This window comes from Aplidium turbinatum, chromosome 6, assembly GCF_918807975.1.
Source record: "Aplidium turbinatum chromosome 6, kaAplTurb1.1, whole genome shotgun sequence".
Classification (NCBI taxonomy): Eukaryota; Metazoa; Chordata; class Ascidiacea; order Aplousobranchia; family Polyclinidae; genus Aplidium; species Aplidium turbinatum.
Genome location: NC_137477.1, coordinates 31,187,811 through 31,213,425, shown reverse-complemented (window position 1 = coordinate 31,213,425; position 25,615 = coordinate 31,187,811). Strand labels below are relative to the sequence as shown.

The window sequence follows — 25,615 nt, the reverse complement described above, 5'->3', positions numbered from 1 at the left end:
TTTAGTTCACTATAAGCAGTTTTTTATACAGTACATACATACTACATATTTATAACATCGATGAGACAGGCCCACAAAGCTCTTTGGGTTGTGTAGAAATTTGTGTCTCACATTTTCCTGATATAAAGTCTTGTTTAGGTTAGCAGGCTTAAAAGTTGGTTTTACACTTAAATTTATTTTATTAGTGCACCACAAGAACAATTGCATATATAAGAATTAAAGCTAAATTTGATAATAACTGTTTGACGCGATGGGGAGTTTATACAGGAGTGAGGCAATGTGCTTAGCACAGTTGTACTTGCAAAGTGAAGCAGCATTTGCATGTGTCAGTGAATTGGGAGAACTTGGAATGGCCCAGTTTCGAGATGTAAGACTTTGTTTATTTTATTTATTGAAACTAAATGAATATATACATTCTGGTGATAATCTTGATTGTTTTTTTAAATATGAATTGTTTCAAGAAGAATCATCAAATTGTAGATTACGTAATTCGTAAGTCTACTTATGGTTTATTCAGCTTTGAATTTAAAACTGAACATAGGCTTTGTTTTTGTTTGTTTGTTTATCTTTATCCTGCATTGCGGGAAAGCGGACTTGAGCGCTATGCATCGGTGTACGCCTTCCGACATACACCTGACCCACGCTGCAGCCGACAGCAATGTCTGTTTCCGGTTGTCTACTTAACTTAAGACTTAAATTTGGTACTACCCATTACTCGAAATCGATCACTAGGTAGAGGCAATTATCGTAAAGTTTCTTGCCCAGAGAAACAACAGCAAGTGCGTGTGGCTGGAGTCGAACATGCAGGCTCTCGACTGCGAGCCCAACGTGCTAACCACTCGGCCACGGCTGCCGGCTGCGGCCAAGGCTTGTAATTTTAAATATGAATACGCCCATGGTTTGATAAAACATTTTTGTAAACCTTCAATAAAAATGAATTCGTGTAATATACTATATGCTCAAGTGATTGCACATTTTTAAATTGAACACAAAATTGTATAGAGCACAAACTTGATGAAGCAATTCCAGAACCATGGCCACAACACGGTTTGCCACTCTTTGGAGAATCCAATTCAGAGACAGCTTTTTTCGGAGAAAGCCTCTTTCAAAGATTTTTAAAGGCTAACAGTGGCATCTCTTCATTCAATGGAAAGCGGCATTTTGTCATTAACAGTAGTGGTTAATCAAATGAAGTCTCAGTGAAAATGTTTTAACTAAAGTTGCTAGATATCGCTATAGCCTATACCCACAAGATATCAGCTAATTTACCATCTGTCTCAATGAAATAATAACTTTCTCATTTTCTTGGGCATGTGAAGGTAAACACAAAAACTGTTTACTCAAATGATCCCTACAAATTCTCTAAATAAACAGAAGCTGTCACTGGATTGAAGAAATCACCGAATTAATTTTCTCTGAAAAAGGCTCTGTTTGATTTGGGATTTCTCCAAAACTGGCCATACCAGCCACAGCAAGGCTCTAAGCTCTCTTATAATTTTCAGCTATCAAGCATGGCCTACCAGAGCTTCTTTCAAACAACTAAAATAAAAAAACTTGTGATTTTAAAAATCCATTACGGCAATAAATATTGTCGTTTTGCATTCACTCAGATAAGAACAACGCAAACAAGGCCCTGAAACATGCTTGTGTTTGTATTTAAATGTGACTTTATGGAATACTTAAATGCAGGATCATGGAATACTTAAAGTCTAGAATAAAATAAACTACACAACAGATACCGCAATCAGTTCCTTTTAGTGATATCATACTGATTGCACATTTGTACAATGTACATAACTTCATATTTCAGGGGTCCCACTCGGCATAAAATCATAAAAAATCATAAAATTTTGCTTGATTTGGAAAAAATCATAAAATAGCATAAAATATAGACACAATCATAAAAAATCATAAAATTTAGTTGTAATGGAGAACTGAGCATGTAAAAATCAAAAAAATTAATATAGTGTAATGTGTAACAATTCCAACCATGATAACAGCATAATTATTTGTGTAACGATTGTGTTGAATGCATTGATTTAGGATAACATGTGGTTGCGTAAATGCGTAATCAAGTCCAGTGTTGCCTGTGGAGCTGGAATGAGAAAAGGAGCGTAACTAGATACTTTCAGTGCATGTTTTAAACGTCATTAGCAGGCCTTAAAACTCGTGTTTTTTTTCCGGCAGCCATCGTGGCCTACCGAGAGCTCCTTCTCGGCGGCCAAATCTGCGTGCTTGGAGGCCAAAATACAATAACAATAGCACAAGTAAATAGCATTAAACTTGCAACAATGTTAAAATGATCACTTAGCGTTGTTGAAGTTTGGGCGACGTCCTGCAATAGAATCGTTGTACCACGCATTAAATGCTTCGTCGGGATTGTAATCTGGTATTGCGGTACCATCAAACGACCCTAAATTGTTTTAACTGCTCGCAGCTCAGTAAATTGTTTCAACTGCGTACCGCCTTTCATAAAACCTGACCATTTATTCCGTTATGATGTCACCATTGAGGGTGTGAAGTCACTAACCCACAGCGTTCTCAACTATGACCACACGTGTTTTACCCGGATGTCAACTAACCTAGTTCTCCTTTTTAACAACGATTCAATATCCGACAACATTGAATCGATATAAAAACGACAATATTGCCAGCCGATGTAAATTAGCACTTCGGATTAACACTTCGTTAAAATAAACATCGGGAATTGCAAACAAGACTTACAAGGCTAGTGATCGCAGCTGGATATATTCAATACAACAGTAGTGACTATGATGCGCTCACCTAATTCTGCGTCACTGTTTGATACTACATATTTTCGACATTTAATCCACGATCATTCTATTGCGAAATTAAATAATTGGCTAGAAGAAACCGGCGGCCAAATTTGGCCGACGGAGGAGGTAGCACAGGCGGTCATTCAAGCACTAGTTAGAGGCCATGACCGCCGGCTGCTTTAAGGCTTGCATTAGACATAGACAAGTAGACGCTGACAAGATTTCAAGACATTGCAGTTATTGTGGGAGAATGGTGAAAGGATAATTTGACAGCAATGTTTTGGGAAAAAGCGTAGGGCTAGGCAAGGAAACTATTGAGGCCATTTGCAAGCAATGTGTTACTCAGGCGAAATTCATGGCCTTAAGCCTTGAGTGGGACCTCTGACATTACTTCCTGTAGTTTTTGCCTTAGCAAAAAACTTCAAGTCAAAAATTGCATCTACCCAAAGATACAAAAGGATTTAAGAAGCATTAAAGGATCCTTTGATTGAAGCTTATATTTCATTTGTATCATTTGCTTCTGGTGACTTTGAACGGTTTTTAGTCCTATTCCAATATGAAGAGCCACTGATTCACATTTTTTACTCAGCAATGTGCTATCTGATCACAGCTTTGCTTAGTAAATTTATCAAAAAAAAAAACATATCATCCACAGAGTCAGAAAATCTTGTGCTTGATGTCACAAACTAAGAACTTCAGAAGCCCTTGAACTTGATTGATGCTGGAACATGAGCAAAAATTTTACTCAGTGATATTGCAGTCCTTACTGAAGCCGACAAGAAAAGAATTAAATAAGACTGTCTAAACTTTTTTGTGGTTGCTACAAGTTACCTTTTACATCATTTGCCATTGCATTCATCTGTTCTTAAGCAGGCACAATTTTTGCACCCAGAAAAAAGAAATGATGTTGGAACTACAACTTCTACTGTCAATCCATTGGACAGTTTCCAATTGCATTAAAAAGTGTCGTGCAAGTGCTTTTGCAATTGATGTATCTGTTTCAAGAGAAGAACTTTATGATAAGGCAAGACTGCAGTGGTTGCGGTATCAATCTAAGGATATTCTAGATGAGTTTTACAAAAAGGCTGATCTTGAAAGTAACAAATACAGTATACACCAATTCCCAATCTTCTTACTGGACTCAAGCACAAATCAAGTATGGTTTAACAGTAACACCCCTACCAAAAGTGTCTTCCTACAAGAGAATTGACTATTATTAGACAAAAATTGGAGGCCTGTTTGATGATGCTGGGATAAAAAATATCCGCAACTATTTAGTCTGGCAAAATGTTTTCTAACATTAAGTCACGGTAATGCCAGTCCTGAAAGAGGTTTCTCCATTAATACACATTTGATTGATTCACATAGAAGTTCTCTTAAAGGAATCACAATTGTTTCACTGAGGATGGTGAAAGATGAACTAAATCGGTATGATGATGAGGTAAACTTTCCCATTAACCGTTTGAGTAATGTTACTAGAAAGTTGGTTTACATGAAAGTTGCCATCTGATCACGGCTTTGCTTAGTAAATTCATCAAAAAAAAACAAAAAACATATCATCCACAGAGTCAGAACATCTTTTGGTTGATGTCACAAACAAAGAACTTCAGAAGTCGTTGAACTTGATTGATGCTGGAACATGAGCAAAAGTTTTACTCAGTGATGTTGCGGTCCTCAGTGAAGTTGACAAGAAGAAATTTAAATCAGACTGTCTAAACTTTTTTGTGGTTGCTACAAGTTACCTTTCACATCATTTGAGTAATGTTACTAAAAAGTTGGTTTATATGAGCCATGCAAGAAAGATCAAGCCACAACAAATACTGATTAACAGGTCTGTTCCAAAGGAATTATGATAAATTGGATTTCCGCAGAACCTAGAAGTACTGGTTATTCCCAATGTCTTTGCAAGTCTGTTGTTGCGTTGATTTGATTTTTAAAGTGCAGCTTGCTCTGAACTGAGCTAAACAATTTAACCACATTTAAATAATGTAAAGTATAACAAGCTTACAGTAGGCTATATTACATCTGTTTTCTACTTCCACTCAAAAGCTGTACCGTAGCCTATGTTTGCTTTTACGTAATGACTTGCATTGATTGTTTTTCCGTAATCGCTTCTTATCCTTAAACTGTGAAAATAAATACTTTAAAAAAATTAAATGTAACAAAACATCGAGCTCTGATGTAAAATCATAAAAAAATCATAAAATTTTGATGAAAAATCATAAAAAAATCATAAAATAACCAAAAAAATTCATAAAAAATCATAAAATTTTTGACTTTTTTGGCATAAAATCATAAAAAAATAGGAACATCTTGAGTGGGACCCCTGATAATTGTGGTTTACATGTAATACTGTTGCATGTATGGTACGGCTTACAAACTGGGCAACTTACATACATAAGCTTGGATTATAATGTGCTACAACATGTAGTGAATGTTCTTTTCTAGAGTTATGGCATTAGTTAATAATAAATTAATTCTGTTTGTAACTGATTTACAGCTGAATCCAACAGTTAATGCTTTCCAACGGAAGTTTGTGAATGAAGTCAGAAGATGTGATGAAATGGAAAGAAAGCTGCGTGAGTCAAATTTTGAATATTTATAAGTATTTTGGGTAAAGAGGTTGCTTTGTTTACCATAAACAATGCTTAGCAACTCCACAACATTTAACATTATAACAGCTACATTTTTTCAGGATTTTTGGAGAGAGAGCTAAAAAAAGATAACACTCCAATGGACGATGATGGTGAGGTCCCATTGGCTCCGTTACCAAGAGAAATGATTGATCTTGAAGTAAGAACTCAAGAAAGTGTTCACTATGACTGAATAATATGATGCCCAAAGTTTTACATAGTTTCAACTCCCATCAAAATAAATGATGAGCAAGTTCGTTACTTCTTGTTACTAAACTTCTACGGTACCCTACTCTAAGTATACAACACATGCATATTTTTTATAAGAATAATATACCTACTGGCAAACCGCAACCTCCTGTAAACATAATCTAGTTCAAACTGAGTTTGGCTAACTCTTTGTCCTTTGTGATATCACAGATTTTGCATCACTGCAAGCACACCTGTGATCACAAGGAATTTTTTATTAATTGATGGGTAGCATTTTTAATGAATTTTTTATTAATTGATGGGTAGCATTTTTAATGAATTTAAAAGATTTTTAAGCATTTTAAAAAATTTTAAAGCATTTTTAATGAAAGCATTTATCAACTACGTCATATCTTAAACATTTTCAAGCTCCTTTGAACATTTAATACGAAAAAATTGTACTAAAACATGTAACTAGAGTAGTCTATCACGGCCACACTGTTTGATTTGTTGTGATGTAATATTGTAATAATACCAAAAGTAGTGATAAAGCGAGCAACGCGATACGCACCTGATATGGTAATTCACTTTAAATAACTCAGTAGGGGAAAAGTTAATTTTGGGGTGATTCAACGTTCGAGTCAGTACAAATCGATTTAATTTTCCCGGCGGGTTATTTTGCGTAATAACAATGCCCAATAAGAAATTTACGTTTGTTTTACATTAATTCGACATCTAGTGACATTGAACTATCATAAAATAACGTTCATTGCTCAACCAGGTACCAGTAACAAATTAATAGTTCTCTGCGAGAAGATTGTTTCGATATACGTACACACTAACATAATTTTGGCACAATTGGGATACTGCGAGCAAAACGAAGTCTGTTTGATAAAGAACGGAGTTGTCAGAATCATCAGATGCTGTATCGGAGGATGAGGTTGTCGCGTCATCACAGGAATCAGACACATCAAGAGGCTCATCGCTTGGCTGTAAATCTACACAGTCTTCGCCATTCGCAATGAAGCGTCCACGATTTGCGGCTTTTGTGCTTTGATACCCATCCACACGCCTCTGTCGCAGAGCTCAACTATATCAGCGTGTTGACTAAGGCACAAATCTATGGCTGTGGCATAACGACTGGAAGGAATGTCTAACCCTAACCTTACAAGCGTTCGTGTGGCCTCAGCATTTTTATTGCCGACGCTAATGCGCCATTCATGCATCTACGTCGGCAATCACCTCGGCAATTGCCGAGGCTAATTTCGAAGACTGCACATGAAATTAAATTTGTGAAATATTTATAGTTAATATTTTATACTGATAAAGTTTTATCTTGTACATCTCATACATTTCACATCTTTAAAACATCTAATCTTGGTACAAAAATTCCTCACTTTATTTTTCATCTTTTTTATGGCAAATTTTTTCAGGCAAGGTTTGAAAAGCTTGAGAATGATATGAAGGAAGTTAACACCAACCAAGAAGCACTCAAGCGGAACTTTCTTGAACTGAATGAACTCAAGCATATCTTGCGCAAAACTCAAAGCTTTTTTGAAGAGGTCAGATGCAAACAGTGATCTTGTACAATTTTACATGTATATATGATTTTTTTAAACGCTGGCTTCAGCATTGTATGTTTGTCAAGCTAATTATTTCCACAGTACAACCTGCTTAAACACTAACCCTTATTCATTGGTCTCAAGTTGATTTTTCTTGTTTGATGGACAGCTTCTCCTAACCTAGATCAATTTAGTTTAGTTACACTTTGGCTGAATTAAGTGGGTTTGGCGATATCTGGATTGTGTTTCAAATATACATCTGGCTTAAGGTTATTTTTGTTTGGAGGAACTATGGGATTACTAAATCTCTTGGAATACCATAATAATTAAAATATTTACATTTTGTTTTCTTAAATGTGAATCATGCTAAATTGTTTTCAAACACTTTTTTATAAAAATCATTAATTGATGATGGTGGATGATCAATTTTTCAGAGTCCACGTTCGTTAGGTGCCTTCTAAATAGGTGTGCGCACTGTGACGTCAGGTTATTTCGTGCTGCACACTGTGGCACCCAGTCATTTATGTGCTAATGCTTTAATTAAGCTGATGACATTGCCCTATCATGCTTTTCATATTCACATACCGTATCTAATAATTCAATGCGTACGGTAAATGCAGTGAAAAACGCGCGTGAGTACATATTTCACTAACAGATAGCTTAGACTACGGTAGTACCGTAGTACGGTACGGTACCTCAAACTTTGGTCAAACTATGTAAAGTAACATTTGGCTACACTTGATCAAAAATGTCCAATTTAATCGAATCCAGTAACAAAATTCTGTGTACGCCACCTAACGTACCCTCAATATGCGTGGTTCACTGATTTGAGTAAGCCAATTACGTCGTCTACACATATAAATCGTTAAATGCGAGACATCAAAAGTATTGTATCATATTGTTTGTTTCAAATACAAAATCTATCCAAATGAGTAACCTAGCTTTTAGAAACTATTAAAATATCTTCAATGCAAGCTCAGTGTGGTACGCTACGGTAATCTTACACAATATAACTCGCTGGTTATAATTAGCAGATGGGTGTTTTTTTAAATTGGTTGAAAAGCATTTGAAATGCCCTCCCCCGTGAGAAAATCCTGCGTACGCCACTGTTTGCAGGATTACCATCAAGCACCTAACAAAATGGACATTTTAGGAAAACACCTAAATGACTGCGCTGCACCTAAATATCCTGATGCCACAGTATGCGCACCAGCCGCACCTATTTGGCAGGCACCAAACTGTCAGCACCTAAATGACTTAATCTACATGACTTCCATTTCACATTTATCTATACAATAATAAACACAAATAGTTGTTTTCATGCGGTTGTGACATGATGACATCTAAGTTTAAGTAATGATCAACAATTTCATAGTTTCAGACTTTTTGTGTGTGTGCTGTAATAGAATTGCATAACAGTAAAGCATTAGTACGGTACCTTTGAAACGGATTTTTTTTATTTTTGCTTGGTGAATGTTGATTTTTCTTTTGGTTGTGGTGGCTTGCTTTGTTTTTGCATGTTATTGACAATCAGCAAATTATTATAACGTGGAGTGGTGGTGGTGTGGCTGTGCTATGTTGTGAGTTTAAATCAAGAAGTGTATGCGGGTGCGGGGGTGTATTTTTCTACCAATCTTTAATAACAGATTTGTGTCATTGTGTCCTTCAGTTTTGTATTAGAATAAAGAATAGCTTTGATGGATAGAACAGTTTAAAATTAGAGGTCATTTTCTGGTTAGAGTCAACATGAGAGCCAGGTTTGTTAGTTTTTCTGCTGTGTACTATATATATCATATATATTCAATTACTCATAGGTTTAATTCGCAACAATTGAAGTTAGCGGCTTTGCTATCCAAGTTGTTTTGTAGCTCACTACGGATAGTGTCTTACAAATGAGTGTATTCATCATTGCCCTGGTAATAATTTATTTTATCTTGCTATTATAAGTTTTAATGAAGGACACAGTAGAATATAGATTTAGCTTTTGAAGTTGAGGTAATTCTTTGTGTAACAACAAATCGTAATTTCTGATTCTGATCAGAAAGTATTTCTCGCCTCTGCTATTTTGATAGGTGAAAAATTCAGCATGGCACAGTTACAGGGAGTTGTTCTTTCATGGTCGAATTAAAAAAGTAGAAAACACATATTATATACAAGTTGCAGCTACTTAGTGCAGTATTTCGAGACGTTTATAGCCTGGATTTGTTTTATTACCGTACTAACTGTGTACAAGGTATATTCACTAGTCTTACACTGATGAAATGGAAACTGTTCAGTTTCTGAAGTTTAAACTTCAAAAATTCACATTACCGGTAACTTACCGAACCGGTTGCATAATTGAAAATCTGTGGACTCAATGTTAGTGCTTTCATGCAAGAATATTACAATATTGTATCAAGTATATATTTTAAATTTGTTGGGATATTGTAGTTAGGGCATATTTGTTGTTTTATTCGAGTCAGATGATACAGTATAGCAATTCATCCCAGGAGAGGCGAGAAATACTAGTAGTGTACAGCAGACGCAAGGACTCAAAAACTTACATGAACTTTTTGCTGGCTCAAGTTGATTTTCAAAAGTGGCAATTTTTTCTGAAACTGATTTGTTTGCTGATTGCATGAAATATATTGCATGCTCATTCCTTTTGTCTAGCTCAACTCTTTACTGTACTACTCTGCAATCTGCATGCTTGATTGCAAAATTACCAGCAAGAAAAACAGTGAAAAATACTGTTAATTATAATAAAAATTAAATATTGACTACAACCTGTGCTTGCTGCAAGAGCAATCATGTTTAGTTGTATTACCTACTCTTGAGTTCAGCATTACTGGTTGTGACATACATGAACTACTGGTCACTGGGTCTACGACTTTATGCCGCGGCCCGTAGCACAAATGATGCAAGACCCAAATGACGCAAGACCAAATTCTGCAAGGCACGAATGATGCAAGACCTGAATGCCGCAAAACATAAATGAGATTTGATTATTTCGTACTAAAATTAATTGAATAGGGTAATAGTCTCCTTTGTCATGGAAATTTTAATTTTTGTTTTTTTTTACAAGTAAAAATGTAAAAATTACTTTTTGCACTGAACAAAATAAAATGCAAGCTTCTCAATTTGCGCTTCATAACTTTTTCTGAGTTATAACATTCTCCTGCATTTTCCTATTTTTTCAAACGCACAACAACACCAGATTGCTACGATTTCTAAATGGAAGAAAAAGGAAAAATTTTTCTGCCAAAATGAAACAAAACTTTTTAACATGAAAAAATTACTTCGAGATATTAAAATATGTGTAGAAAATAAAACTGATAAAATAACCCTATGAAGGCAATTGACAGACGTACCAGTAAGTAGTTTTGGAGATCCAATTTCTGCTAAACTGCTCCAAGATTCTTAATTCATAGAAAGCAATAGACTTGCAGAAGATTATAGCATTTTGGGACAAATTAGGATTACTTTTAAATTAAATTTTTATTTTCTGCACACATTTTGATATCTCAAAATAATTTTTTGTCAAAAGATTCAAATACAATCAGATAAAAGTCAAAAGTTTTAGAAAGTGACTTACTGACTTTACCGTGCCTCAAAAATCTGCGTTGATGGAGTTATATAAGTTACAACATCTGTAAACCAAAACACACAAAACTAAATATTTTGTGGAGATTTGAGCATGTAATAATTTTGAGCACAGAAATCTGCCTACCTGCCATTGCACTGTCATTATTGCTATTATCGGTATCATATTTTTCTTTTAGAGTTCATCTTATATAAAGAAAGCTTCTGCGTATTTGGTTTGAAAACTGCAAAAACATAGCATAAAGTAAATTAATTCGAGTCCTATTGCGAGACTTCAAATTACAGAACTCCGTCGTTTATAACTCAAACTCAAAGTATGCATGAATTTTCACAAAATCATTGTGTCCTGATTTATTAACATTCTAACAGAACTGTTTGCCAAACGATGAAAAATGCTTAACACTTTAGCAACATTTTCCATTTTTCTTGCTGCATGCTCAACAAATTGATTTAGAATTGCGAAATACTCACATTAAACACTCATTTGCAAAATATGGGTGAGGATTCCAAGCGTAACCTTGTTCGAACTAAACATTGTTAATTGTACTATACTTCGTTACTGTCATGTCAATAGCTTGCTCTTCCGGTTCTCTTGAGTTGCTATCATTTTGGGTGCTTGTTCTGTATGTGCTTTCACATAGGCACCTGTTTGCTGCCACAATGCTCATGGTCACAATATTGAGACTACTACTTACAGTCTCTTGGGAACAGTGACAGAATGCATACCATACATCCCACACCATTGTGTGATTTTTCCATTCTCTCTAGCAGACAACCTGCTGAGGTTCGTTGCAAGGAAGCCACGCACGTAATGAAGGGGTGTTTTTGATAATGAGTGAAGACCAGCTGCTCGGTGCTCACTAGTACCCTTTCAGTGTCGCTCAAGAAACAAAGCTTTGGTGGTAACACACTAGACCCTCTACTCCAGAAGCTCCATCAAATAAGTACAAGAAAACATTATACATACATAATTACGACAACATAATGATCCTTCTAAAAAATGAAACAAATTAACAGCATAAAATACCAACAAGTACGCGCAAATACGCATTCCTGTAACAATGTAATGTTTGTGGAGGCTGGTGGGTACTGAATACCGTATTGCAGATGCTGTGGCCAATCACTCTGTATGGCTAGTCCTAGCGGTAGTGAGAGAAAACAATCAACATGGTAGAAACATGGATTTTGTTTAAGAGAAACATTTTATACATAAAAATAAATGCAAAAGGTCCCGTGCTAGCATTCTGAGCAGACTTGTTGTGAAGATACTTAAATTGATTGATTTTGGCGATCACATTGTAGTTTGTTGTAATTTTCTTGATGCCAGTTTTGCTGTCAATGCTTTGGCTTGCTGCGTTTTCATAAATAGCGACATCTTGTTTGTAATAATATTGTTTACTCAACATCCTCGTTCTTCAAATGTCTAATAAGTAGCTGGATCTTCTTCATGTTACTTTTTCTAACTGTAGCTTTTTGTTTCAGCATGATTTGCAATCAAGATCATACTTTCCATTGTACTTGTTGCAAATATGTTGTGTAGATAATGTGTGTTGCATGATCGCAGGCTGCAATGCACCATGACCAGCAACAAGAATTTGCCATAGGAGGAGAGGAAAGTGCCCAGTCTCTACTCTCTGGTGATCGGGGGCCATTTACTAAACTGGGGTGAGTCCATATAACTAAGCTTATGAAACAAAAGTCAAAAGGTTAGTCATCCCACAATCCGGTGTCAGTCACCTCCCTCCAGCGTTTATAAAATATAAGGCAGTTGCAGAAATTAGTAAAAATATAGTTGAGGACAGGGCACTTGAGCTACTTAGCTTGCAGGGTTAAAGGAATGATTGTTGGCTTTAGCTATCACCTTGATTCCAAAACTGTCTTGAATGTTCTCCACATGGTTGTGCAATGCTGTTTAGTTTGTCACTAACACCAACCATACTGTCTTGTGTGCATGGGGACCTTGGTGAAGCACCATTCTCTCTTCACGTCATGATTCAAACCGCACTTGAATGTTTCTGTGTTTATGAGTTGAAAACAATCATCCAAGAGGGATCGTATGCAGATTGTATGTTGACAACACCATGTCACTGCAGATGGAAAATTACGACGCTTATGAAGAAGAAGCACTGGACCCAACTGAAAGGCAACAGCGCTTGTCCCTTAAACTTGGGTAAGATGCTGCCAATGTGTTTTGTGGCCGCATCTGTGGGCTGCGTAGTTGTCCAAATAAAATGAAATTGTTCCTAACAAGAACGTGTGATATATTTGTATGTGTTAACAAAACTAGAGTTTTTCATAAACGAAAAATGAATTTCTATATACATCTATTGTGGAGATTAAAACAATGAAAACTATTAATACTACAAAAAGTGCTCAATGCTGAGCAAAAAAGCAAAGCAGAATGAATTAAGTTAAATATAGTTATTATATCTGAATTCTTAACAGCCTGTTTCACCTATACTGATCATCAGAAGTTCTTATTCAAATAGAATCAAAATATTAAATATTAATAATATTAATAATAATAGCATTAATAATAATAAATATTAATAATTAGATATCAATAATAATTAATAATATTAAATATTAAAATCAAAATATTAATATTAAATAGAATAAAAATATTGTGGAGATTAAATTATTGTTGCTTTGCAAATTCATTAAACAAATCATGTGTAAAAAAATTTTAAACTAAACCTTGTAATTTTTAAGGTCACACCATTTGTAATATAGAAAGCTAAATAATAGTCTGGCATGCAACATCTACGAATGACTTTATAATATCTCATCAACCTTTGAATGCAGTTTTGATAACTTTCATAATAAAGTATGACTGTATGTTATTCTGTCATTTCTTTTGAGCTTGCGCTCTTCTTAGTATTCAACAATTCATGCAATCACGAAAAAAATTCACTCCATGATTGCTCAGTTTCTCACCCACGCATTGATTACTCCATAGCGTTTCACATACAATATAAGGCATTTCAGAGAATTCAGAATTGCAGCAGTTAATGTGGTGGAGACGCACTGTCACTTTTGCCTGGATAGCTATAAGTTTAATTTCCTTTAAGCCTGGTCTACAGTCTACACCAGTGGTCTCCAACCTGTGGGTCGCGACCCCATGTGGGGTCGCCTTAACTTTTTCTGGGGTCGCCAAAACTCACCATATTCAATTTATTACCGAAAAAAAAAGACTACGATGCTAGTTTAGATTAACTTTTTGTATTCATGGTGACTCTAGAACGAACGAATAGTTATTTATGCAGGTGTAGTGTGCAGACATTTCATCGGCTGTTTTTGGTTTTCTTTGCAGTTAGTACGGTAATGTTAATTTGTAGCTAGTAAGAAAAGCTAAATATTATATAAAAATGGCAGCATAAAATACCAGAAAAAGATCATATGACGAGCCGAGGCTTTTTTAAAACTTGGTTTTACTGATTCAAATCGCAAACCAAAGTGTCATAAAGTTCTCGCAGAAGAATCGACGAAGAAAAATAAACTTAAACGTCATTTTGAAAAAAAAAAATCATCCAGGTTGCTTGCATGGATAAACCATCTGAGTTTTTTGAACGTAAATTGCAATCTCTTGAATTCAATTTCACTATCAGTATAACGTAGGATTGAAGATATATCCAATGACGTTTTTGACCAAATTGAAACCATCGTACAGTGCAAATTAAATGTTGAAACAAATTGATAATTTTGTGTTCGTGAAATCACGTTCATGTGTTATGTGAAACTTCTTAAAAACAATCATTTGGAATACTTTTGTGTAGCCACATTTCTCTGTAATTGTGCATACTTACTCGTATTAGGCCTATTTAGTTTCAGCATTACTTAAAATATTTTTCTCTGTATTGGAAAACAAAATGGGGTCTCATGTAAATGCTGATTTCGTTTTCGCTTAAATTGGGGTCGCTTCTTAAAAAGGTTGGAGACCACTGGTCTACACTACAAGCCCGAAAAGCGCAAACGCCTGCCTTGTCAAGCCTCACTGAATAAAAACTGTCTACACTGGCAATTATGATCTTGCGACCGTGTGCATTCAAGCGCTAACAACGTCACTTTCTGCTTGGTTAAGTCAACTGGCTGGAAATTCGCCTTCAATTGATTTATACTTATCAATAGGGCAACCAATTTTTTGACCTAAAAACTTGAAATTTTGACTTTATAATTTACAAATTTTGACCAATAACTTTCTGCGTTTGCAACCCGAATGCGAAATACAAAGCATACAAGAAATCGAACCGTTAGGTAAGGATATCTTCTTTTTCTAATGAAATAAAAATGTGGAAGACTCAACGACACCACAGCCAACGAACAGGTAATGAAAGTCACTCGAACAACTGCAAAAACTAAATATGGAGTGTCTTTAAATATCCCGCAATGACTGAGAGGCAGGCGCGGATTTATGGGGGGGGCCCAGGGGGCCCGGGCCCCCCCCAAAATTTTGTGAAAAATTGTATGTTTCCGCATCAAATGGTTTGATATGCTTCTAAACAGCTGATATTAGTCCCTCGGCATCACAATTGATGAAAATGGTTGTTTTAATGTCTATTTTCTAGCATATCGTATATGTCGTAGTATCATATTGTTCATATCTGTTTAGCTTTTTCTTTCTTTTTAATTGATTTTCAAATTTTCTGGCCCCCCCCGAAAAAAACTGTTAGATTCGCGCCTGCTGAGAGGGTTCTGCAGTATTATACTTCGACGTCAAGTAATGTTTCACATTATCGCCTTTGAAGTTCCTGTCTCTCGCCAAAATTTTTCATAAAATAGAGAAGCTTCTCTCTACTGATACAGAAGTTGCCAGGGAGTTCCTCAACAAGCTATAAAAATGCGGTGAAATATCATCTCGTCCCATTTTCACAATGCACTTGATGTCATTTCTTGAGATTCTTGCTTGAATATATTTTCCAATTAGGCAGCCATCAACACCAAAGTTAAGGGACCTCATTTTCTGGTAAGCTTCTTGAATGGTGCATCGGCTGTCTTCCATCTTCTGAATTAAATCAAACGGTGCACTGTACTGCTCCTCTATTCTACAAGGTGAGTAGCTAAATTGGGAGCTTTTACAGCATCTTGAGCACGCCGCAGCAAGACACCACCATCATGGAAGCCTTCCACAATATTTCTTACTTTTAGTAGACTTCTTGAATAATAGAAAGCAGCTTTCAACCAAAGGCCCATCTAGTTACATTTGGCTGTGGAAGTTGGCCAATGGAAGTAAAACTAGCTCTTCTTGACCTGTTTTTAATGGTCACTGCTTTAACCCTGGCAACCAACTCATCAACAGCAGGGTAGTTGGCTAATATTCAATCGTCAGTAGTGGCCCCAACAAGATTATTACTTCAGAAATTGCAACAGATGGATTATTACGTCAGAACAGCAGCAGAAACTGCAACAACAAAAAATCAGTATCTGCGTAGCTTTAATAAAATATCAATAGAGAGAAGAAAAACTACGTTAAAAGAAAATTTTGACCTAACCATGAATTTTGACTTTTTTTTTACTTAATAACTTTGAAACCTCTCTTCGTGTCAGCCTGAAATTTAGTTTGTGGACGTTTTATAAACTTTTAACAGAGCAGAAAAATTTTGACTTTGTTGACTTTTGGTTGCCCTACTTATCAATCAAACGCATCCATCGCTGTACTGACACAGTGTAATAGGTCAACTGAAAATAATCTAGAATAGTATTGTAAACCTAGAGCTATCCTTTAACTTGTACAGTTGAACACTGCAATCAGTGCAAGGCTAGCAGGTAGGCCAACCCAAGTTTGACCAAAAGCCTGGTGAAGTGCTACCTGAACCTGACCAACAGCTAAAGATAGTTTGAATCCGTCTAAGAGGTAGGACCACCATACTAGCTGGAAGGCCAACTTTAATCATACCAAAAGCCTAGTGAAGTGCCACCTTAACCAAACTAACAGCTAAGTAGGCCAATGTAAGACTTTTTTAAACCTAACCTTTTAATTTTTATCTACACACACCAACTAACCTATTAACTGAAACAGAGTACCATCTTTCCAGAAAACTGAAACTGCCTTTCCACCAAAGTCCCACAAAATGCCAAGACCTGAGCTTAAACTAAATTTTTGAGCCAGAACCTTGGTCAAGCGAATCTCTCCAGAGCGTAAAAAAAGCTCGCGATGACCAGACATTTTCAGGCCGACGGCGGTGCTGTTGCCGAGAGAAGCTTTGTCTTGAATAAACAAAGAATGCGCCACGCTCAGCTCAAAATATTTTGTAGTGTAGACCAGGCTTAATTCTTACAAATTCTCGACAAACCAACAATGTATATTTAAAAATGTTCAGCAAGCTGTGTGCAAAACTTATGCCAGCTATAAGTTTCTGTTGTTTTTTTGGCAGCAGAGTGCAGCAGAAATTGACATTAGAGGTTTAGCCATTAGACTGGTATAACTTTTTTTACCAAATAATTCATGCCACCAAAGCGGTATTGCCAGACATGGCCGAACGAATTTTCCCTGAGCCGTTTCAAAAATGTTCTGATTGGAATTTCATTTCACAAGAGGTTTTTCATTTTAAACCATCCTTGATTGTGATGCTGTCAACTTTGAGATGATCTCTGCTGAAGATGTCTCCGTTCTTTCCAAACAGGTTTTCAGTCGACCTTTCTTTGTTTCCGAAATCTGAAGATTCCTCATGTGCCTTTTGTCTGAACGCTTTGAAAGTTTTCGCAAATTGGAGACAGAACTCCCTATCTGGCAACATTACATTGACATTGTGACCACCATCATATACTAGTTAAACATCTTTTTGAAAAGAAAACAGTCAACCAGCTGTAGCCTAGTAGAGAAAGTTCTGTGCGGCTGTTAGCTAGGTTATGTTGTCACCAGCACAGCAACCATTGCATTTCGCTCATCATATCAGTGTAGCCTTCGCCCTAGTCATCCAGTCAATAAAATATATCTTGTCAGCCAAGTGCGTTAAAAGTTGACAGCGATAGATGTTTCACTGTATTTTATGTTTGTTAATCAAATATTTGTTGTGTGAACAGCATTGATGAACTTAATCGTTGGTGATGAATGATTTCAACCTAGTGGACGAGAAACAAGAGAACCAATTGCTTTGTCCACCTTTAAACACATCCTTAAGTGTTTTGCAGAGATACTGACACATGGTTTCGATGAGGTTAAAAACGACATCCTTGCTTCAGTGTTATATATACACTTTTCACCATTCAGACACGCAACCACAAGCAATTAATTGCTCAACAAATGATCACTGAATCAGACTTCTAATTGTTTGGTGTGTTAAAAGCTCTCGGCTTTTGTGAAATCATGAAACTGTTCAAGTGTTCAGAGGAAGGTCTGTCTATCACAGATTTGTTGCTGGCGTGATTTTGCGGGAGAAGGTGCCAGCTTTCGAGAGGGTTTTGTGGAGGGCATGCCGGGGCAATGTTTTTCTTCGATATGCTGAGATTGAAGTCGCATTTGAAGATCCGCATACGGTACGTATCGAGAGAAAATTTTCCTGTTTTTGTGTTTGCATTTTGTTTTATTTGTTTGTTTGTCGTATCCAGGCTTACACCCGGTGGTTGAAGAGTTAGATTAAGTGGACGGGAAGGCAAGGAAGCCAATCTTCGTGTCCACCTTCAGGCATGCCTTTAAGTGTCCTGCCAAAGACACAGCTGTGTGCTCATGAGCGGTGTCAAACCGGCGCCCTTTCGATTGCCGTTCCAGGGCTTTCACCACTCGGCTATGCAGCCGAGTTGTTTTATTGAGTCAACAAGAATGAACATTTGACGTTACCTCGAATGTAAAAGCAAATCTAAGTGGTATCCAAGAGTTCATCAGTGAATTGTTGGTGCTCAATTTGTGCAAATATATTTCAGAACACAAGCCCATGAAAGCAAAATAACTATGTCCAATATTACAGGGGGATCGTGTCAATAAATGCGTTTTTGTGATCTTCTTTCAAGGGGATCAATTAAAGCTGAGAGTGAAGAAGATTTGCGAAGGGTAATTACTACTACTACTACCGTACTACTACTACTACTACATAACATATTTTGACAGCCATATCAGATATATAATTATATATGCAATAAACTGGAAAAGAAAACTACTCAAAGTGCCAATCGTTTAAGAACAAGGCATTTTCTCGGCACTGGCATCAACAAACAGTAAAAATAATGCTCAGCTGGTGATAATCATCCACTAATGTACCAATTGTACCATGCTGATGTAGGAATGTTTCATTCTTTTTAAGTGTTCATGAAATCTCAGCCAAATATCTCTTCCTACAAAGTGTCTCTAAAAACACCAACTTACCAATACCAGTGACGCATTTTAGTGGTTGACATTTTTTTGATTTTGTATATAGGATATTTTTCTCATGTACAGTATATTACATATTATTGTAAATTTATGCATGTAGCTGCTTATAAGTCATTGTCAATACCTAGTGCAAGTTCTTTGCTTGTGAAATTTTTTAAACCAGAAGAGTTGTTGTAGATTTCAAGCGAAGTTGTATGATTGCCCAGAAACCAGCCAAGAACGTGAAGCATCTATAGGGATAGTCAATGTCCGCATCGAAGACATGACCTCGGTAACCGATTGGCTGAAACCCCAACTGCTTGCCACTTTTTTTTTTATTTAGCCACGACTAATATTGGTGGAGCTTATTATCATTGCAACGTTGTTCTTGTAAAGAAAGATACGTTATCATCAAACCAATTTTGTAAATACAACTCAATGAAGTGGCTTTCAGTAATTCACTGTGATCAAGACCCTCCACAGCCGATAGCATTGGTTGTGCTGTAGACGTTGTTTGATTCGTTTATGATCAATCTTGTCTGGGCAACATTCGCCCGTGCATGTACGATTTATCGTTGATTTGTCGGTGGTGGTTTTGCAGATCAAGCATTAACGTATGGAGCAAATGGCATCTCTTTCGCGTCGTTTGAAGCTTCTTGTTGTGATCGCTTATTTTAAGATTCTGAATTAGCTGTGATAGAGTTATAGAAAGAAGTCGCAGTGCACATGCAAACATTTGTCGTATTGGCCCTTTATTCAAGATAAGGATCTACAATTCTACAAAGGATACAAGCTGACATACATGTCAACAAGTATGAACAAAAAAGAAATCAGCAACCTCTCAAACACATGTAGCTCGACACATAGCCATGGGTCAATCATCGTTTTAAATGACATGCCTTTTCTTTAGTTTTTTTTATTTTTATTTTCATCATATTTCAGTAATTTCTTAGCACAACTTTTCTCCAAAGATTTTACCTTATTATTGGTGGATAAAACTACGTTTCGCTAGTGTTTGTATATCAAAAATTACTTTGCTACTTTCACTTGTTGGCTAATAAAAGGCAGCTTGTATCCTTTGTGGATCCTTTTCTTACATCATGTACAAATCCGACAGACGCGTGCATGTACGTGTCGTAGCTTACACCTCTCATTTTTATACATTTTTTTTCAGTGTTTGTGCCTGTAGCGTCCAGTTTCTTGTATTTGGAATCCATCTTGGATGACTGTTTTCTCTTAGCTTAGTGACAAGCTCTTGCTTTCTCTTCAAATTTTGTTTGCAACATATTGCAATCATTTTCTTGCATAACTTTTCAGAAATAATTCTATCTTATTGGCGGTTATAATAAAATTACGTTTCGATCCCCTACTAAAACAACCATTTTATCCGAAGAATGAAGCGTTGAGGCAATCTAAATCTAATTCTTACTCTATAAGGTCACTGCGCTTATGAGAACCTTTAGTTCGAAATGGTTAACCTCTGTTTGCTGTTAGTAATGCCTTTTTTGACATTTTTATTTCTTAAAATAAAAAGTGTCGTGAAACCATGTCATTGGGACTTTCACAAAGTGTTTTTTTTTGTGTACCACAAATCTACAAAACCAGACCTCAGGCTTTAGCAATGTTTTAGTTTTAACTCAGAAATGAATCAAACGTTCTTGGTTTCCATGGAGCTCACATCAAGAAATTCAAAAGATGCAGAAAAAGTTGCTATTGGAAATTGTTTTTAAATCCGTGATGAATCGTAAACAACACTTCCGAAACTTATCAGGACAAATGGACGTCTGACAATAGAAATATCACATCTTGACAATATTAACTTGGAAATGGATCAGTTCACGCAAGGTGTATATAACTCAAAAGTTGGAAAACTAACCGAAAAAAACATTGCGTATCGCTTAGAAAGAGAAACTGTTACGTTTAATTTCTAATGCATTGCTCCAGTAAGCTTTAAAAATTAAACTAACATGAGCAATTGTAATTTGACGGTTCTTGTAACTTTTCTGATTGTTACGTTTTGTTTGTATCTGTTGCCTGTTATTTACAGCTCGCGTGATGCATTTCCAAAGGTCTGGTTTACCGTCTGTTATTTCTGTTACAATTTCAGAAGTGTTCTTTAGAAGTTCTTGTAAACCGTGAAAAAACTCTGATTTTAAATTCTGTTCCAAATTTAGGCTTCCTATTCTAGGCTCCGTGTTGGCCGAAAAAGTTTGGTTTCATGTTTGCGTGATAGAATTTCTTGTCGCTTATTGATCCGAGTCTTTAAACATAATTAAGATTTATTGGAAGCTAAACGCTTCTTCAGTCGTTGCTTTCAAGTCCTTTGAAAGATAAATTGTACTATCTATCCCAGGGGTCACCAAATGGCGGCCCGCGGGCCGCATGCGGCCCGCCACGCTGTATCGCTGCGGCCCGCGGAAGGTATCAGCGTACAAGTATAACCAAAAATACTTTTCTTGAGGGAGTTAAAGAGCACAAAGGCAAAGAATACTTTCCTGGAAGCATATTTTTACATTGCATACGATTCCACCGACCGACCAATCAGATTATAGTTCTAGGTGGGGGTTGCTTAAAGTTATTCCAATGCGATGTCCAGCCACACTGTCCCAGTGGTTGATTAAAACAACTGTTTTCGAATTTTGAAAATGTCTGTGAGCATAGGGTTGCTTATTTTAAGTTTGCAAATGTCATGTAAACACTAGTGCGAGTTTCACCGTTATTGTGTTTCACGAGCAGTGTTCTCTTTATGCAAGTTTTTGTTGGCAAAATGGGTCGGTGTGCCAACTCAATTTATAATAAATTGGCAATATATTACATATAAATTTAGAGACTTTTTTTGATTGTATTATGAAAAAATTTAGCTTTGTAGGCCTACTGCAAAACGTTTTTTTTTTTTTAAGAAATATGGAACGCTTCACGATTTTGCGTGTCATCCTTGCGCAGGAGCCATGCTAATCTGTATCGTTCCAATTATAGTATATGTACTGCCGAAGCAAGTACTGCAAAATGTTGTTAATCAACAAATTCTTACCACGCTGATGAGCACCGCAAGTGACAGTTGTCTATAATAACAGAAAGACAGTTTTATAGATTCTCACAAAAAGGATGAAAAACCAACTCATTGCTTTTTTAGAGGGAAGACTGTTCATAAATTACGATTTTTTTGGTCTTCTTCTTCATCGTGTGTCACACGGCCGCAAGCGTTTGTTTCATTGTACCTGGTGTGATGATGTCTAGTTTAGCGTTGGTGGTGCCTTCAACATTTAGTTGCAGAATGGTCACTCCTTGACCTACAACAGCTGGTGCTGTTCGCCCTGACAAGGGCGCTGTGCTTGGTCTGGGGGTGCCATTCTGATGATTGTTCTTCCGCATAACTTTATAGCGACAGTTGTAGCAAGTTTAGTTTCCCAAAGTCGGTACTTGCGGGGGCGGCCACGTGGAGGTACTTGCTTTCGTCGGCAGAGAGTGCTGCTTGTGAGTGTGGTGAAATGCAGACGGCAGCACACATTATCAAGGATTGCCGGCTATACAGACCTCCTCATGGTATAGAAGGCCTAGTTTCCATCGATGACGACACCAGGCAGTGGTTAACCAACGGATGCCCTGACATAGCGACAACACGAGAGAAGATGGTACCTGGTTTCTTTTTCGCTGTTATTGGAGCATATTTTTCGCTGATATGTTTGCAGGTCACTATTTGTTGCCTGTATTGCGATGTGTCAAACATTTCCTTGTTTACTGAAACTGTTAATTGCAAGATATCTTTTGCGAAGCGAAGTAACAACACCACTCTTGCTTGGCGATGAATATTCTGATGAAACCGCTCTCCTCGCTATAAGTGCACAAAACAAGTGGCCTCGTTTATTAGGCATTGTTAAAAAAGTCAAAAGTGTTGTAAAAGGAGCTTGGCCTGGCAGTAGCGTTGTTCGATTAATTTTGTTGCTACGGTATTCTAACATAAATATGAACAACATGTAACGCTGCATACTGGGTACGAAATGCGTTATTTTCTAGCATAAGAGTCAACCTACCTAAAATTTTATTAGTGCGGCCCGCCACAGCTCTCCTTAGTGCCAAAGTGGCCCGCATGCAAAAAAGGTTGGTGACCCCTGATCTATCCTATCGTTTAAAATGTGGCATTGTATGCTTAGTTCTATTATTATTGGTTGCTTTGTGGCTTTCGAACTCAATCTTTTGATCAGTTCACTTTTCTACCTTTTTGAAACCGCAAGAAGCTGTAAAAAGTCTTAGTTGTCTTCACTTGTTTATAACTGGTCAGTAAACTTACCACCATGTAATGCTGTGTTGGAGCTGATAGAAAACAATGACACGGTTTAATGAACATAATGCATAACACTGGGGAACAATTTCGACAAAAATTTTTGTTGACTTTGATTTTTCACTTGATTTAGGCTAATTCCGGTGTGCTGATTTCAAAAATGCCGCCAGTTTTCTTCTATCACGTCAAGTTTTTTCTTTACAGCATACATCCAAAATATGCAAATTTTCACGACTTTAGCCGTATTGCTTTTCCAGACGTAATAGGAATACACAAGCTAATCATACAGTAAGTAATATACAAGAAGGGTCAACTGAATTATTAAGCAAAAAAGGCACAGGCATCGATTTAGGTCGATGCTACACTACTTCCCCCATTTTTGGTACCGGTAGGAGGATGTAATCATCCAACGAAACTAGATTAGAATGGTAAAATTGAAGTTAGTTGCTTTCCACTTTCAACCATATATGTTATATATGTTTTGTTTGTTAGAATACTATCTTGTCTGCGTCTGCTGTGCTCGTCGTCAGTGTCTAAATAACCCGGATGTTTTTTATTATATTTGCGGCAATTTTACTATTGCTGGCCAAAGAAAGGACTTTAGTGCATTTGTCAAACAAGCCTACTTTGTACATTTTAAAATAAAACTTGGTGATCAAGATAAGTCTTGGGCACCCCACAAGGTATTGATGTAGTGTATCGAGAGTTTGCGGATTTAGACCAAGGGAACACGTGACAAATTGGCATTCGGTATACCCATGGTTTGGCGAGAGCCTAAAGATCATTACACAAACCATTACTTTTGCTTGGTGCAAACTTCAGGGTATAAAAAGAAAAACAAAGGTAAAGTTAAGTATCCAAGTCTTCCATCAGCTATATGTCCAGTGCCTCATTCAGCTGAAATCCCAGTTCCAGTTTTTGTTCAAACACCTACACTTGAAGATTTGGATCATGATGAATGTTTTAGTGATGGTAGGCCTAATGATGAAGATGTTGCAATTGAAGATGATTCAGAACATGGAGTAGTATTCCATCAACATGAGTTGAATGATTTGGCACGAGATATGGGACTAGGAAAAAAGCTTCGGAACTCTTAGCATCCAGACTAGATGAGAAAAATTTACTTGGAAAAGGAGCGAAGTTATTATACTTTCGATCGAAAGAAAGTGTGTTTTTACCGTACTTTCGAAGTGACAGTAGCTTTGTGACCGAGATCTGACCTTAAACCTGGTGATCCCAATATTCTACATGAGCCACTTGTTGACAGAGAGAAAATTATTTTCCCACTTCTGCATATAAAGCTCGGCCTAATAAAGCAATTCGTTAAAGCATTGTCAACTAAACGCACTGTTTCAATTACCGTACCTCGTTTTGGCTTTTCCTGGCCTGTCAATTCAAAAAATTAAGGCTGAAGTATTTGATTGTCCACAAATTCGGCAACTGATCAAAGATGAACGTTTCAGTGGTTCAATGTCAGAATTGGAAGAAAATGCGTGGTTATCATTTAAAAACTTTGTCAAGGAATTTCTTGGGAATAGCCTACACGGACACAGAATTACATCGAAATTGTTCAGAAGCCATTGGAAAGCTACAAATAACTTGGCTGCAACATGAGCATCCAGATGCATTTTTTGCATAGCCATCTTGCTAATTTCCCGGAAAACCTTGGTGCGGTCAGCGATGAGCAAGGAGAAAGATTCCACCAAAATCTGAAGGTGAGGGAGGAAAGATATCAGGGACGATGGGACTTACATATGCTCGCTGACTATTGCTTGAGTATTAAGCGAGACTGCACGTAGCTTGAACATGTCAGGAAAAGCTACAAGTGTAAATTTTTGCCCTAAAACTCGCACTTTATTTGTCCTGCAGAAGCAATATCCGTTTTAAGAAACAAAATATTGCTGTATAAATGTTTATTTGAAAACCATGGAGTTTACTTTCGGTTGCTTGTAGTTCTTAAAACGTTTTATACAATAAACGCAGATATCTTAAATGTTGTACTTTTGTGGGTTATGAGAAAAAGTGGTTGGTGCCTAGCTCAAAAACTTGACGTGATAGAAAAAAACTGATGTCATTTTTGGATTCAGCGCCCAAAAGTTAGTCAAAAACAATTGTTATCTCGAAGTCAACAAAAATTGTGTTCCCTTGTGTAATGAATGAACGATGTTCATTGTTCAGACACAGTGTTATTTAACTTACGTGTTGTGAAATTAGTTTAGACGTTTGTTCATAACTCCACAGCGTCCTGCTTTGTCTGGAAGCGTTATGTTTTTCAATTTACGTTTGTAGAACCGCCTTCCACTGCAGTTACT

At 36.7% G+C, this 25,615-nt stretch overlaps 1 protein-coding gene and 1 non-coding gene across 2 annotated transcripts in view; one reads left to right on the top strand and one right to left on the bottom strand.

The window, feature by feature from the left end:
• Positions 1-161: 161 nt before the first annotated feature.
• LOC145771608 (V-type proton ATPase 116 kDa subunit a 1-like) overlaps positions 162-25,615 on the top strand; it is a 35,787-nt gene continuing 10,333 nt past the window's right edge. The window contains exons 1-7 of the mRNA XM_082583319.1: positions 162-367; positions 5,278-5,356; positions 5,473-5,570; positions 7,033-7,161; positions 12,837-12,913; positions 18,090-18,216; positions 18,645-18,727. Coding sequence (XP_082439445.1) covers positions 251-367; positions 5,278-5,356; positions 5,473-5,570; positions 7,033-7,161; positions 12,837-12,913; positions 18,090-18,216; positions 18,645-18,727 — 710 coding nt within the window. The 5' untranslated portion in view covers positions 162-250. The remainder of the gene's footprint in view (positions 368-5,277; positions 5,357-5,472; positions 5,571-7,032; positions 7,162-12,836; positions 12,914-18,089; positions 18,217-18,644; positions 18,728-25,615) is intronic.
• Positions 21,923-22,024, bottom strand: LOC145773086 (U6 spliceosomal RNA). The gene has a single exon (XR_014289497.1). It is a non-coding gene; the product is annotated as a U6 spliceosomal RNA (small nuclear RNA).